This window comes from Rhinoderma darwinii (assembly GCF_050947455.1).
Source record: "Rhinoderma darwinii isolate aRhiDar2 chromosome 3 unlocalized genomic scaffold, aRhiDar2.hap1 SUPER_3_unloc_3, whole genome shotgun sequence".
NCBI classification, from domain to species: domain Eukaryota; kingdom Metazoa; phylum Chordata; class Amphibia; order Anura; family Rhinodermatidae; genus Rhinoderma; species Rhinoderma darwinii.
In genome coordinates this window covers 851,599-869,512 of record NW_027461746.1, presented here as the reverse complement: position 1 = coordinate 869,512, position 17,914 = coordinate 851,599, and the positions used below count along the sequence as shown (strand labels likewise).

Below are 17,914 nucleotides of genomic sequence, written 5' to 3'. Positions count from 1 at the left end.
ATTACAATATGTTGCCCGTGCCATACAATATCCACATAATACTACCATACAATATCCTCATAATACTGCCATACAATATCCACATAATACTGCCATACAATGTCCACATAATACTGCCAAACAATGTCCACATAATACTGCCATACAATATCCACATAATACTGCCATACAATGTCCACACAATACTGCCATACAATGTCCACATAATACTGCCATACAATATCCTCATAATACTGCCATACAATGTCCACATAATACTGCCAAACAATATCCTCATAATACTGCCATACAATATCCACATAATACTGCCATACAATATCCACATAATACTACCATACAATGTCCACATAATACTGCCAAACAATGTCCACATAATACTGCCATACAATATCCACATAATACTGCCATACAATGTCCACATAATACTACCATACAATGTCCACACAATACTGCCATACAATGTCCACATAATACTGCCATACAATATCCTCATAATACTGCCAAACAATATCCTCATAATACTGCCATACAATGTCTACATAATACTGCCATACAATATCCTCATAATACTGCCATACAATGTCCACATAATACTGCCATACAATGTCCACATAATACTACCATACAATATCTACATAATACTGCCATACAATATCTACATAATACTACCATACAATATCCTCATAATACTGCCATACAATATCCACATAATACTGCCATACAATATCCTCATAATACTGCCATACAATATCCACATAATACTGCCATACAATATCCACATAATACTACCATACAATGTCCTCATAATACTACCATACAATGTCCACATAATACTGCCATACAATATCCTCATAATACTGCCATACAATATCCACATAATACTACCATACAATGTCCACATAATACTGCCAAACAATATCCTCATAATACTGCCATACAATATCCACATAATACTACCATACAATGTCCACATAATACTGCCAAACAATGTCCACATAATACTGCCATACAATATCCACATAATACCGCCATACAATATCCACATAATACTACCATACAATGTCCACATAATACTGCCAAACAATGTCCACATAATACTGCCATACAATATCCACATAATACTGCCATACAATGTCCACATAATACTACCATACAATGTCCACACAATACTGCCATACAATGTCCACACAATACTGCCATACAATGTCCACATAATACTACCATACAATGTCCACACAATACTGCCATACAATGTCCACATAATACTACCATACAATATCCTCATAATACTGCCATACAATGTCCACATAATACTACCATACAATGTCCACACAATACTGCCATACAATGTCCACATAATACTACCATACAATATCCTCATAATACTGCCATACAATATCCACACAATACTACCATACAATATCCACATAATACTGCCATACAATATCCACACAATACTACCATACAATATCCACATAATACTGCCATACAATGTCCACATAATACTGCCATACAATATCCTCATAATACTGCCATACAATATCCTCATAATACTGCCATACAATGTCCACATAATACCGTCATACAATATCTACATAATACTGCCATACAATGTCCACATAATACTACCATACAATATCCACATAATACTGCCATACAATATCCACACAATACTACCATACAATATCCACATAATACTGCCATACAATGTCCACATAATACTGCCAGACAATGTCCACATAATACTGCCATACTATGTCTACATAATACTGCCATACAATATCCTCATAATACTACCATACAATGTCCACATAATACTACCATACAATATCCACATAATACTGCCATACAATGTCCACATAATACTGCCATACAATGTCCACATAATACTGCCATACAATATCCACATAATACCGCCATACAATGTCCACACAATACTGCCATACAATGTCTACATAATACTGCCATACAATGTCCACATAATACTGCCATACAATGTCCACATAATACTGCCATACAATATCCACATAATACTGCCATACTATGTCCACATAATACTACCATACAATGTCCACATAATACTACCATACAATATCCACATAATACTGCCATACAATGTCCACATAATACTACCATACAATATCCACATAATACTGCCATACAATGTCCACATAATACTGCCATACAATGTCCACATAATACTGCCATACTATGTCCACATAATACTACCATACAATATCCACATAATACTGCCATACAATGTCCTCATAATACTGCCATACAATGTCCACATAATACTACCATACAATGTCCACATAATACTGCCATACAATATCCACATAATACTGCCATACAATATCCACATAATACTACCATACAATATCCACATAATACTACCATACAATATCCACATAATACTACCATACAATATCCACATAATACTACCATACAATATCCACATAATACTACCATACAATATCCACATAATACTACCATACAATATCCACATAATACTGCCATACAATGTCCACATAATACTGCCATACAATGTCCACATAATACTGCCATACAATATCCACATAATACTGCCATACTATGTCCACATAATACTACCATACAATGTCCACATAATACTACCATACAATATCCACATAATACTGCCATACAATGTCCACATAATACTACCATACAATATCCACATAATACTGCCATACAATGTCCACATAATACTGCCATACAATGTCCACATAATACTGCCATACTATGTCCACATAATACTACCATACAATATCCACATAATACTGCCATACAATGTCCTCATAATACTGCCATACAATGTCCACATAATACTACCATACAATGTCCACATAATACTGCCATACAATATCCACATAATACTGCCATACAATATCCACATAATACTACCATACAATATCCACATAATACTACCATACAATATCCACATAATACTACCATACAATATCCACATAATACTACCATACAATGTCCACACAATACTACCATACAATATCCACATAATACTGCCATACAATTACCACATAATACTGCCATACAATGTCCACATAATACTGCCATACTATGTCCACATAATACTGCCATACAATATCCTCATAATACTACCATACAATATCCACATAATACTGCCATACAATATCCACATAATACTGCCATACAATATCCACATAATACTACCATACAATATCCACACAATACTGCCATACAATGTCTACATAATACTGCCATACAATATCCACATAATACTGCCATACAATGTCCACACAATACTACCATACAATGTCCACATAATACCGCCATACAATATCCACATAATACCGCCATACAATATCCAAATAATACTGCCATACAATATCCACATAATACCGCCATACAATATCCACATAATACTGCCATACAATGTCCACATAATACTGCCATACAATGTCTACATAATACTGCCATACTATGTCTACATAATACTGCCATACAATGTCCACATAATACTGCCATACTATGTCTACATAATAATACCATACAATGTCCACACAATACTACCATACAATATCCTCATAATACTGCCATACAATATCCTCATAATACTGCCATACAATATCCTCATAATACTGCCATACAATATCCACATAATACTACCATACAATATCCACATAATACTGCCATACAATGTCCACACAATACTGCCATACAATGTCTACATAATACTGCCATACAATGTCCACATAATACTGCCATACAATATCCACATAATACTGCCATACAATATCCTCATAATACTGCCATACAATGTCCACATAATACTGCCATACAATATGCACATAATACTGCCATACAATATCCTCATAATACTGCCATACAATATACACATAATACTGCCATACAATATCCACATAATACCGCCATACAATATCCACATAATACTGCCATACAATGTCCACATAATACTACCATACAATATCCACATAATACTGTCATACAATATCCTCATAATACTGCCATACAATATCCTCATAATACTGCCATACAATATCCACATAATACTGCCATACAATATCCTCATAATACTGCCATACAATATCCACATAATACTGCCATACAATATCCACATAATACTGCCATACAATATCCTCATAATACTGCCATACAATATCCACATAATACTACCATACAATGTCCACATAATACTACCATACAATGTCCACATAATACTGCCATACAATGTCCACATAATACTGCCATACAATGTCCACATAATACTACCATACAATATCACCATAATACTGCCATACAATATCCACATAATACTGCCATACAATATCCACATAATACTGCCATACAATATCCACATAATACTGCCATACAATATCCACATAATACTGCCATACAATATCCTCATAATACTGCCATACAATATCCACATAATACTACCATACAATATCCACATAATACTACCATACAATGTCCACATAATACTGCCATACAATATCCACATAATACTGCCATACAATATCCACATAATACTGCCATACAATATCCTCATAATACTGCCATACAATGTCTACATAATACTGCCATACAATATCCACATAATACCGCCATACAATATCCACATAATACTACCATACAATATCCACATAATACTGCCATACAATATCCACATAATACTGCCATACAATATCCTCATAATACTGCCATACAATATCCACATAATACTGCCATACAATATCCACATAATACTACCATACAATATCCTCATAATACTGCCATACAATATCCACATAATACTGCCATACAATGTCCACATAATACTACCATACAATATCCTCATAATACTGCCATACAATATCCACATAATACTGCCATACAATATCCTCATAATACTGCCATACAATATCCACATAATACTGCCATACAATATCCACATAATACTGCCATACAATATCCACATAATACTGCCATACAATATCCACATAATACTGCCATACAATATCCACATAATACTGCCATACAATATCCACATAATACTGCCATACAATATCCTCATAATACTGCCATACAATATCCACATAATACTGCCATACAATATCCACATAATACTGCCATACAATATCCACATAATACTGCCATACAATATCCACATAATACTGCCATACAATATCCTCATAATACTGCCATACAATATCCACATAATACTACCATACAATATCCACATAATACTACCATACAATGTCCACATAATACTGCCATACAATATCCACATAATACTGCCATACAATATCCACATAATACTGCCATACAATATCCACATAATACTGCCATACAATATCCACATAATACTGCCATACAATATCCACATAATACTGCCATACAATATCCTCATAATACTGCCATACAATATCCACATAATACTACCATACAATATCCACATAATACTACCATACAATGTCCACATAATACTGCCATACAATATCCACATAATACTGCCATACAATATCCACATAATACTGCCATACAATATCCTCATAATACTGCCATACAATGTCTACATAATACTGCCATACAATATCCACATAATACCGCCATACAATATCCACATAATACTACCATACAATATCCACATAATACTGCCATACAATATCCACATAATACTGCCATACAATATCCTCATAATACTGCCATACAATATCCACATAATACTGCCATACAATATCCACATAATACTACCATACAATATCCTCATAATACTGCCATACAATATCCACATAATACTGCCATACAATGTCCACATAATACTGCCATACAATGTCCACATAATACTGCCATACAATATCCACATAATACTGCCATACAATATCCTCATAATACTGCCATACAATGTCCACATAATACTGCCATACAATATCCTCATAATACTGCCATACAATGTCCACATAATACCGCCATACAATATCCACATAATACTGCCATACAATATCCACATAATACTGCCATACAATATCCTCATAATACTACCATACAATATCCACACAATACTGGCATACAATATCCACATAATACTGCCATACAATATCCTCATAATACTGCCATACAATGTCCACATAATACTGCCATACAATATCCACATAATACTGCCATACAATATCCTCATAATACTGCCATACAATGTCCACACAATACTACCATACAATATCCACATAATACTACCATACAATATCCTCATAATACTGCCATACAATATCCACATAATACTGCCATACAATGTCCACATAATAATACCATACAATATCCACATAATACTGCCATACAATGTCCACATAATACCGCCATACAATATCCACATAATACCGCCATACAATATCCACATAATACTGCCATACAATATCCACATAATACTGCCATACAATGTCCACATAATACTGCCATACAATGTCTACATAATACTACCATACAATATCCACATAATACTACCATACAATATCCACATAATACTGCCATACAATATCCACATAATACTGTCATACAATATCCACACAATACTGCCATACAATATCCACATAATACTACCATACAATATCCTCATAATACTGCCATACAATATCCACATAATACTACCATACAATATCCTCATAATACTGCCATACAATGTCCACATAATACTGCCATACAATATCCACATAATACTGCCATACAATATCCACATAATACTACCATACAATATCACCATAATACTGCCATACAATATCCACACAATACTGCCATACAATATCCACATAATACTGCCATACAATGTCCACATAATACTGCCATACAATATCCACATAATACTGCCATACAATATCCACATAATACCGCCATACAATGTCCACATAATACTACCATACAATATCCTCATAATACTGCCATACAATATCTACATAATACTACCATACAATATCCTCATAATACTGCCATACAATGTCTACATAATACTGCCATACAATATCCACATAATACTGCCATACAATATCCACATAATACCGCCATACAATATCCACATAATACTGCCATACAATGTCCACATAATACTGCCATACAATGTCTACATAATACTGCCATACTATGTCTACATAATACTGCCATACAATGTCCACATAATACTGCCATACAATGTCCACATAATACTGCCATACAATGTCCACATAATACTACCATACAATGTCCACATAATACTACCATACAATATCCACATAATACTGCCATACAATGTCCACATAATACTACCATACAATATCCACATAATACTACCATACAATATCCACATAATACTGCCATACAATGTCCACATAATACTACCATACAATATCCACATAATACTACCATACAATATCCACATAATACTGCCATACAATGTCCACATAATACTACCATACAATATCCACATAATACTACCATACAATATCCACATAATACTGCCATACAATATCCACATAATACCGCCATACAATATCCACATAATACTACCATACAATATCCACATAATACTGCCATACAATATCCACACAATACTGCCATACAATGTCCACATAATACTGCCATACAATATCCACATAATACTGCCATACAATGTCCACATAATACTGCCATACAATGTCTACATAATACTGCCATACAATATCCACATAATACCGCCATACAATGTCCACACAATACCGCCATACAATGTCCACATAATACTGCCATACAATATCCACATAATACTGCCATACAATGTCCACATAATACTGCCATACAATGTCTACATAATACTGCCATACAATATCCACATAATACCGCCATACAATGTCCACATAATACCGCCATACAATATCCACATAATACTGCCATACAATGTCCACACAATACTACCATACAATGTCTACATAATACTGCCATACAATATCCACATAATACTGCCATACAATGTCCACATAATACCGCCATACAATATCCACATAATACTGCCATACAATATCCACATAATACTGCCATACAATGTCCACATAATACTGCCATACAATGTCCACATAATACTGCCATACAATGTCCACATAATACTGCCATACAATGTCCACATAATACTACCATACAATATCCACATAATACTGCCATACAATGTCCACACAATACCGCCATACAATATCCACATAATACTGCCATACAATATCCACATAATACTGCCATACAATGTCCACATAATACTACCATACAATGTCCACATAATACTGCCATACAATGTCCACATAATACTACCATACAATGTCCAATACTCCATACCATCTCCTGATCACTAGACCTCACCATGTATGTATGAGAACATGTAACCCATCCCACTAACACTCCATACCATCTCCTGATCACTAGACCTCACCATGTGTGTATGAGAACATGTAACCCATCACAGTAATACTCCATACCATCTCCTGATCACTAGACCTCACCATGTATGTATGAGAACATGTAACCCATCACACCAATACTCCATACCATCTCCTGATCACTAGACCTCACCATGTATGTATGAGAACATGTAACCCATCACACTAATACTCCATACCATCTCCTGATCACTAGACCTCACCATGTATGTATGAGAACATCTAACCCATCACACTAATACTCCATACCATCTCCTGATCACTAGACCTCACCATGTATGTATGAGAACATGTAACCCATCACACCAATACTCCATACCATCTCCTGATCACTAGACCTCACCATGAGTGTGATGGGTTACATGTTCTCATACACACATGGTGAGGTCTAGTGATCAGGAGATGGTATGGAGTATTAGTGTGATGGGTTACATGTTCTCATACACAAATACACCATACCATCTCCTGATCACTAGACTTCACCATGTATGTATGAGAACATGTAACCTATCACACCAATACTCCATACCATCTCCTGATCACTAGACCTCACCATGTATGTATGTATAACATGTAACCATCACACTAATACTCCATACCATCTCCTGATCACTAGACCTCACCATGTATGTATGAGAACATGTAACCCATCACAGCAATACTCCATACCATCTCCTGATCACTAGACCTCACCATGTATGTATGAGAACATGTAACCCATCACACCAATACTCCATACCATCTCCTGATCACTAGACCTCACCATGTGTGTATGAGAACATGTAACCCATCACAGTAATACTCCATACCATCTCCTGATCACTAGACCTCACCATGTATGTATGAGAACATGTAACCCATCACACCAATACTCCATACCATCTCCTGATCACTAGACCTCACCATGTGTGTATGAGAACATGTAACCCATCACACTAATACTCCATACCATCTCCTGATCACTAGACCTCACCACGTATGTATGAGAACATGTAACCCATCACACCAATACTCCATACCATCTCCTGATCACTAGACCTCTCAGTGTATGTATGAGAACATGTAACCCATCACACCAATACTCCATACCATCTCCTGATCACTAGACCTCACCATGTATGTATGAGAACATGTAACCAATCAAACCAATACTCCATACCATCTCCTGATCACTAGACCTCACCATATATGTATGTATGAGAACATGTAACCCATCACACTAATACTCCATACCATCTCCTGATCACTAGACCTCACCATTTGTGTATGAGAACATGTAACCCATCACACTAATACTCCATACCATCTCCTGATCACTAGACCTCACCATGTATGTATGTATGAGAACATGTAACCCATCACACCAATACTCCATACCATCTCCTGATCACTAGACCTCACCATGTATGTATGAGAACATGTAACCAATCAAACCAATACTCCATACCATCTCCTGATCACTAGACCTCACCATATATGTATGTATGAGAACATGTAACCCATCACACTAATACTCCATACCATCTCCTGATCACTAGACCTCACCATGTATGTATGTATGAGAACATGTAACCCATCCCACTAACACTCCATACCATCTCCTGATCACTAGACCTCACCATGTATGTATGAGAACATGTAACCCATCACACCAATACTCCATACCATCTCCTGATCACTAGACCTCACCATGTGTGTATGAGAACATGGAACCCATCACACTAATACTCCATACCATCTCCTGATCACTAGACCTCACCATGTGTGTATGAAAACATGTAACCCATCACACCAATACTCCATACCATCTCCTGATGACTGGACCTCACCATGTATGTATGAGAATATGTAACCCATCACACTAATACTCCATACCATCTCCTGATCACTAGACCTCACCATGTATGTATAATAACATGTAACCAATCACACCAATACTCCATTTCATCTCCTGATCACTAGACCTCACTATGTATGTATGTATGTATGGATGTATGAGAACATGTAACCCATCACACTAATACTCCATACCATCTCCTGATCACTAGACCTCACCATGTATGTATGAGAACATGTAACCCATCACACCAATACTCCATACCATCTCCTGATCACTAGACCTCACCATGTGTGTATGAGAACATGTAACCCATCACACTAATACTCCATACCATCTCCTGATCACTAGAGCACACCATGTATGTGTGAGAACATGTAACCCATCACACTAATACTCCATACCATCTCCTGATCACTAGACCTCACCATGTATGTATGAGAACATCTAACCCATCACACTAATACGCCATACCATCTCCTGATCACTAGACCTCACCATGTATGTATGTATGAGAACATGTAACCCATCACACCAATACTCCATACCATCTCCTGATCACTAGACCTCACCATGTATGTATGAGAACATGTAACCCATCACACCAATACTCCATACCATCTCCTGATCAGTAGACGTCACCATGTATGTATGTATGAGAACATGTAACCCATCACACTAATACTCCATACCATCTCCTGATCACTACACCTCACCATGTATGTATGAGAACTTGTAACCCATCACACCAATACTCCATACCATCTCCTCATCACTAGACCTCACCATGTATGTATGAGAACATCTAACCCATCACACTAATACTACATACATCTCCTGATCACTAGACCTCACCATGTATGTATGAGAACATCTAACCCATCACACCAATACTCCATACCATCTCCTGATCACTAGACCTCACCATGTATGTATGAGAACTTGTAACCCATCACACCAATACTCCATACCATCTCCTGATCACTACACCTCACCATGTATGTATGAGAACATGTAACCCATCACACTAATACTCCATACCATCTCCTGATCACTAGACATCACCATGTATGTGTGTATGAGAACATGTAACCCATCACACCAATACTCCATACCATCTCCTGATCACTAGACCTCACCAAGTATGTATGAGAACATGTAACCCATCCCACTAACACTCCATACCATCTCCTGATCACTAGACCTCACCATGTATGTATGAGAACATGTAACCCATCCCACTAACACTCCATACCTTCTCCTGATCACTAGACCTCACCATGTATGTATGAGAACATGTTACCCATCACACTAATACTCCATACCATCTCCTGATCACTAGAGCACACCATGTATGTATGAGAACATGTAACCCATCACAGTAATACTCCATACCATCTCCTGATCACTAGACCTCACCATGTATGTATGAGAACATGTAACCCATCACACCAATACTCCATACCATCTCCTGATCACTAGACCTCACCATGTATGTATGAGAACATGTAACCCATCACACCAATACTCCATACCATCTCCTGATCACTAGACCTCACCATGTGTGTATGAGAACATGTAACCCATCACACCAATACTCCATACCATCTCCTGATCACTAGAGCTCACCATGTTTGTATTAACATGTAACCCATCACACTAATACTCCATAGCATCTCCTGATCACTAGACCTCACCATGTATGTATGAGAACATGTAACCCATCACACCAATACTCCATACCATCTCCTGATCACTAGAGCTCACCATGTTTGTATTAACATGTAACCCATCCCACTAATACTCCATACCATCTCCTGATCTCTAGACCTCACCATGTATGTATGAGAACATCTAACCCATCACACCAATACTCCATACCATCTCCTGATCACTAGAGCTCACCATGTTTGTATTAACATGTAACCCATCCCACTAATACTCCATACCATCTCCTGATCACTAGACCTCACCATGTATGTATGAGAACATGTAACCCATCACACCAATACTCCATACCATCTCCTGATCACTAGACCTCACCATGTATGTATGAGAACATGTAACCCATCACACCAATACTCCATACCATCTCCTGATCACTAGACCTCACCATGTATGTATGTGAATATATAACCCATCACACAAATACTCCATACCATCTCCTGATCACTAGACCTCACCATGTGTGTATGTATGAGAACATGTAACCATCACACCAATACTCCATACCATCTCCTGATCACTAGACCTCACCATGTATGTATGAGAACATGTAACCCATCACACCAATACTCCATACCATCTCCTGATCACTAGACCTCACCATGTATGTATGTGAATATATAACCCATCACACAAATACTCCATACCATCTCCTGATCACTAGACCTCACCATGTATGTATGTATGAGAACATGTAACCATCACACCAATACTCCATACCATCTCCTGATCACTAGAGCTCACCATGTATGTATGAGAACATCTAACCCATCACACCAATACTCCATACCATTTCCTGATCACTAGAGCTCACCATGTATGTATGTATGTATGTATGTATGTATGTATGTATGAGAACATGTAACCCATCACACCAATACTCCATACCATCTCCTGATCACTAGACCTCACCATGTATGTATGAGAACATGTAACCCATCACACTAATACTCCATACCATCTCCTGATCACTAGACCTCACCATGTATGTATGTATGAGAACATGTAACCCATCACACCAATACTCCATACCAACTCCTGATCACTAGACATCACCATGTATGTATGTATGTATGAGAACATGTAACCGATCACACTAATACTCCATACCAACTCCTGATCACTAGACCTCACCATGTATGTATGAGAATATGTAACCCATCACACTAATACTCCATACCATCTCCTGATCACTAGACCTCACCATGTGTGTATGAGAACATGTAACCCATCACACTAATACTCCATACCATCTCTTGATCACTAGACCTCACCATGTGTGTATGAGAACATGTAACCCATCACACTAATACTCCATACCATCTCCTGATGACTGGACCTCACCATGTGTGTATGAGAACATGTAACCCATCACATGAATACTCCATACCATCTCCTGATCACTAGACCTCACCATGTATGTATGAGAACATGTAACCCATCACACTAATACTCCATACCATCTCCTGATCACTAGACCTCACCCTGTATGTATGTATGTATGTATGAGAACATGTAACCCATCACACCAATACTCCATACCATCTCCTGATCACTAGACCTCAACATGTATGAGAACATGTAACCCATCACACCAATACTCCATACCATCTCCTGATCACTAGACCTCAACATGTATGTATGAGAACATGTAACCCATCACACCAATACTCCATACCATCTCCTGATCACTAGACCTCACCATGTGTGTATGAGAACATGTAACCCATCACACCAATACTCCATACCATCTCCTGATCACTAGACCTCACCATGTGTGTATGAGAACATGTAACCCATCACACTAACACTCCATACCATCTCCTGATCACTAGACCTCACCATGTATGTATGAGAACATGTAACCATCACACCAATACTCCATACCATCTCCTGATCACTAGACCTCACCATGTGTGTATGAGAACATGTAACCCATCACACTAATACTCCATACCATCTCCTGATCACTAGACCTCACCATGTATGTATGAGAACATGAAACCCATCACACTAACACTCCATACCATCTCCTGATCACTAGACCTCACCATGTATGTATGAGAACATGTAACCATCACACCAATACTCCATACCATCTCCTGATCACTAGACCTCACCATGTGTGTATGAGAACATGTAACCCATCACACTAACACTCCATACCATCTCCTGATCACTAGACCTCACCATGTATGTATGAGAACATGTAACCCATCACACTAATACTCCATACCATCTCCTGATGACTGGACCTCACCATGTGTGTATGAGAACATGTAACCCATCACATGAATACTCCATACCATCTCCTGATCACTAGACCTCACCATGTGTGTATGAGAACATGTAACCCATCACACTAACACTCCATACCATCTCCTGATCACTAGACCTCACCATGTATGTATGAGAACATGTAACCCATCACACCAATACTCCATACCATCTCCTGATCACTAGACCTCACCATGTGTGTATGAGAACATGTAACCCATCACACTAACACTCCATACCATCTCCTGATCACTAGACCTCACCATGTATGTATGTATAACATGTAACCATCACACCAATACTCCATACCATCTCCTGATCACTAGACCTCACCATGTGTGTATGAGAACATGTAACCCATCACACTAACACTCCATACCATCTCCTGATCACTAGACCTCACCATGTGTGTATGAGAACATGTAACCCATCACACTAACACTCCATACCATCTCCTGATCACTAGACCTCACCATGTATGTATGAGAACATGTAACCCATCACACTAATACTCCATACCATCTCCTGATGACTGGACCTCACCATGTGTGTATGAGAACATGTAACCCATCACATGAATACTCCATACCATCTCCTGATCACTAGACCTCACCATGTGTGTATGAGAACATGTAACATATCACACTAACACTCCATACCATCTCCTGATCACTAGACCTCACCATGTATGTATGAGAACATGTAACCATCACACCAATACTCCATACCATCTCCTGATCACTAGACCTCACCATGTGTGTATGAGAACATGTAACCCATCACACTAACACTCCATACCATCTCCTGATCACTAGACCTCACCATGTATGTATGAGAACATGTAACCATCACACCAATACTCCATACCATCTCCTGATCACTAGACCTCACCATGTATGTATGAGAACATGTAACCCATCACACTAATACTCCATACCTTCTCCTGATGACTGGACCTCACCATGTGTGTATGAGAACATGTAACCCATCACATGAATACTGCATACCATCTCCTGATCACTAGACCTCACCATGTATGTATGAGAACATGTAACCCATCACACTAATACTCCATACCATCTCCTGATCACTAGACCTCACCATGTGTGTATGAGAACATGTAACATATCACACTAACACTCCATACCATCTCCTGATCACTAGACCTCACCATGTATGTATGAGAACATGTAACCCATCACACCAATACTCCATACCATCTCCTGATCACTAGACCTCACCATGTGTGTATGAGAACATGTAACCCATCACACCAATACTCCATACCATCTCCTGATCACTAGACCTCACTATGTATGTATGAGAACATGTAACCCATCACACCAATACTCCATACCATCTCCTGATCACTAGACCTCACCATGTATGTATGAGAACATGTAACCCATCACACTAACACTCCATACCATCTCCTTATCACTAGACCTCACCATGTATGTATGAGAACATGTAACCCATCACACTAACACTCCATACCATCTCCTGATCACTAGACCTCACCATGTGTGTATGAGAACATGTAACCCATCACACTAATACTCCATACCATCTCCTGATCACTAGACCTCACCATGTATGTATGAGAACATGTAACATATCACACTAACACTCCATACCATCTCCTGATCACTAGACCTCACCATGTATGTATGAGAACATGTAACCATCACACCAATACTCCATACCATCTCCTGATCACTAGACCTCACCATGTGTGTATGAGAACATGTAACCCATCACACTAACACTCCATACCATCTCCTGATCACTAGACCTCACCATGTATGTATGAGAACATGTAACCATCACACCAATACTCCATACCATCTCCTGATCACTAGACCTCACCATGTATGTATGAGAACATGTAACCCATCACACTAATACTCCATACCTTCTCCTGATGACTGGACCTCACCATGTGTGTATGAGAACATGTAACCCATCACATGAATACTGCATACCATCTCCTGATCACTAGACCTCACCATGTATGTATGAGAACATGTAACCCATCACACTAATACTCCATACCATCTCCTGATCACTAGACCTCACCATGTGTGTATGAGAACATGTAACCCATCACACCAATACTCCATACCATCTCCTGATCACTAGACCTCACCATGTATGTATGAGAACATGTAACCCATCACACCAATACTCCATACCATCTCCTGATCACTAGACCTCACCATGTGTGTATGAGAACATGTAACCCATCACACCAATACTCCATACCATCTCCTGATCACTAGACCTCACTATGTATGTATGAGAACATGTAACCCATCACACCAATACTCCATACCATCTCCTGATCACTAGACCTCACCATGTATGTATGAGAACATGTAACCCATCACACTAACACTCCATACCATCTCCTGATCACTAGACCTCACCACGTATGTATGAGAACATGTAACCCATCACATGAATACTCCATACCATCTCCTGATCACTAGACCTCACCATGTGTGTATGAGAACATGTAACATATCTTGACATTGCTCCATATAATATCATTGCCCCCCCTGGACCTCGTCATGTCTGTACGTATATAACATTATTTGATGCCCGGACCCCGTCATGTAGGTACTAGGATATGTTGCCATCAAACTGTCGCTTACGATGAATCTTCTCACATTGTCACCCACCTTTTGCGGGGCATTGATGACACCAATGTTGTATCCAAATTGGAATGAGCCCAGAATGGCGGTGAAGACAGACAGAACCAGAGTTTTTGTGACACCGGAGCGAACCACCTGCTGTAAGACAAGCAGAATGTGTGAGGTGCACTCCACCTGTAGTCAGCATTGCTCCCCATCTTCTGTAGTGATCCCCCTCTTCTTCTCCCCCCAGTCATAATTACCTGCCCCCCTTCGATAGGTTGGAATCCTCCAGAGGGCATTGTAGTTTTAGTTCCAAGAATGCCCCACGCAGGGTGCAGAATATCCAGAGAAATCCTTCACTGACCTTGTTATAGAGAGAGTAGTAATAGGCGTGGGGGAGGGAGGCCAGAACTTCGCCTGGCAATGAGGGGAAAGTTTTCAGAAACTATACTAGGGTGAGGGGGACGCAGAACTGGGTGGGAGAGGGCTCGCTGGATCTCAGCCCTGAAAGGAGGAGTGATAGGGAGACAGAAGGGGCATGGCTCACCATGGGGGTAAGGTGATACGGGGAAGGTGAAAGTGACTTCACCCAGGGACCCACATGACTGGATAGGGGAGAGCAGAGAAGTGACTAAGGGAGTATGAGCGGAGGTAACAGGGTGACAGAGGGGGTGAGCAGGGGGTAACAGGGTGACACAGAGGGGGTGAGCGGGGGTAACAGGGTGACACAGAGGGGGTGAGCGGGGGTAGCAGGGTGACAGAGGGGGTGAGCGGGGGTAGCAGGGTGACACAGAGGGGGTGAGCGGGGGTAGCAGGGTGACACAGAGGGGGCGAGCGGGGGTAGCAGGGTGACACAGAGGGGGCCAGCGGGGGTAGCAGGGTGACACAGAGGGGGCCAGCGGGGGTAACAGGGTGACAGAGGGGGTGAGCCGGGGTAACAGGGTGACAGAGGGGGTGAGCGGGGGTAACAGGGTGACAGAGGGGGTGAGCGGGGGTAACAGGGTGACAGA

At 39.3% G+C, this 17,914-nt stretch overlaps 1 protein-coding gene across 1 annotated transcript in view; it reads right to left on the bottom strand.

The window, feature by feature from the left end:
• SLC2A4 (solute carrier family 2 member 4) overlaps positions 1–17,402 on the bottom strand; it is a 55,799-nt gene extending 38,397 nt beyond the window's left edge. Inside the window, 2 exon segments of the mRNA XM_075847376.1 lie at positions 16,950–17,060; positions 17,165–17,402. Of these exon segments, the coding sequence (XP_075703491.1) occupies positions 16,950–17,060; positions 17,165–17,203 (150 nt within the window). The 5' untranslated portion in view covers positions 17,204–17,402.
• Positions 17,403–17,914: the final 512 nt, after the last annotated feature.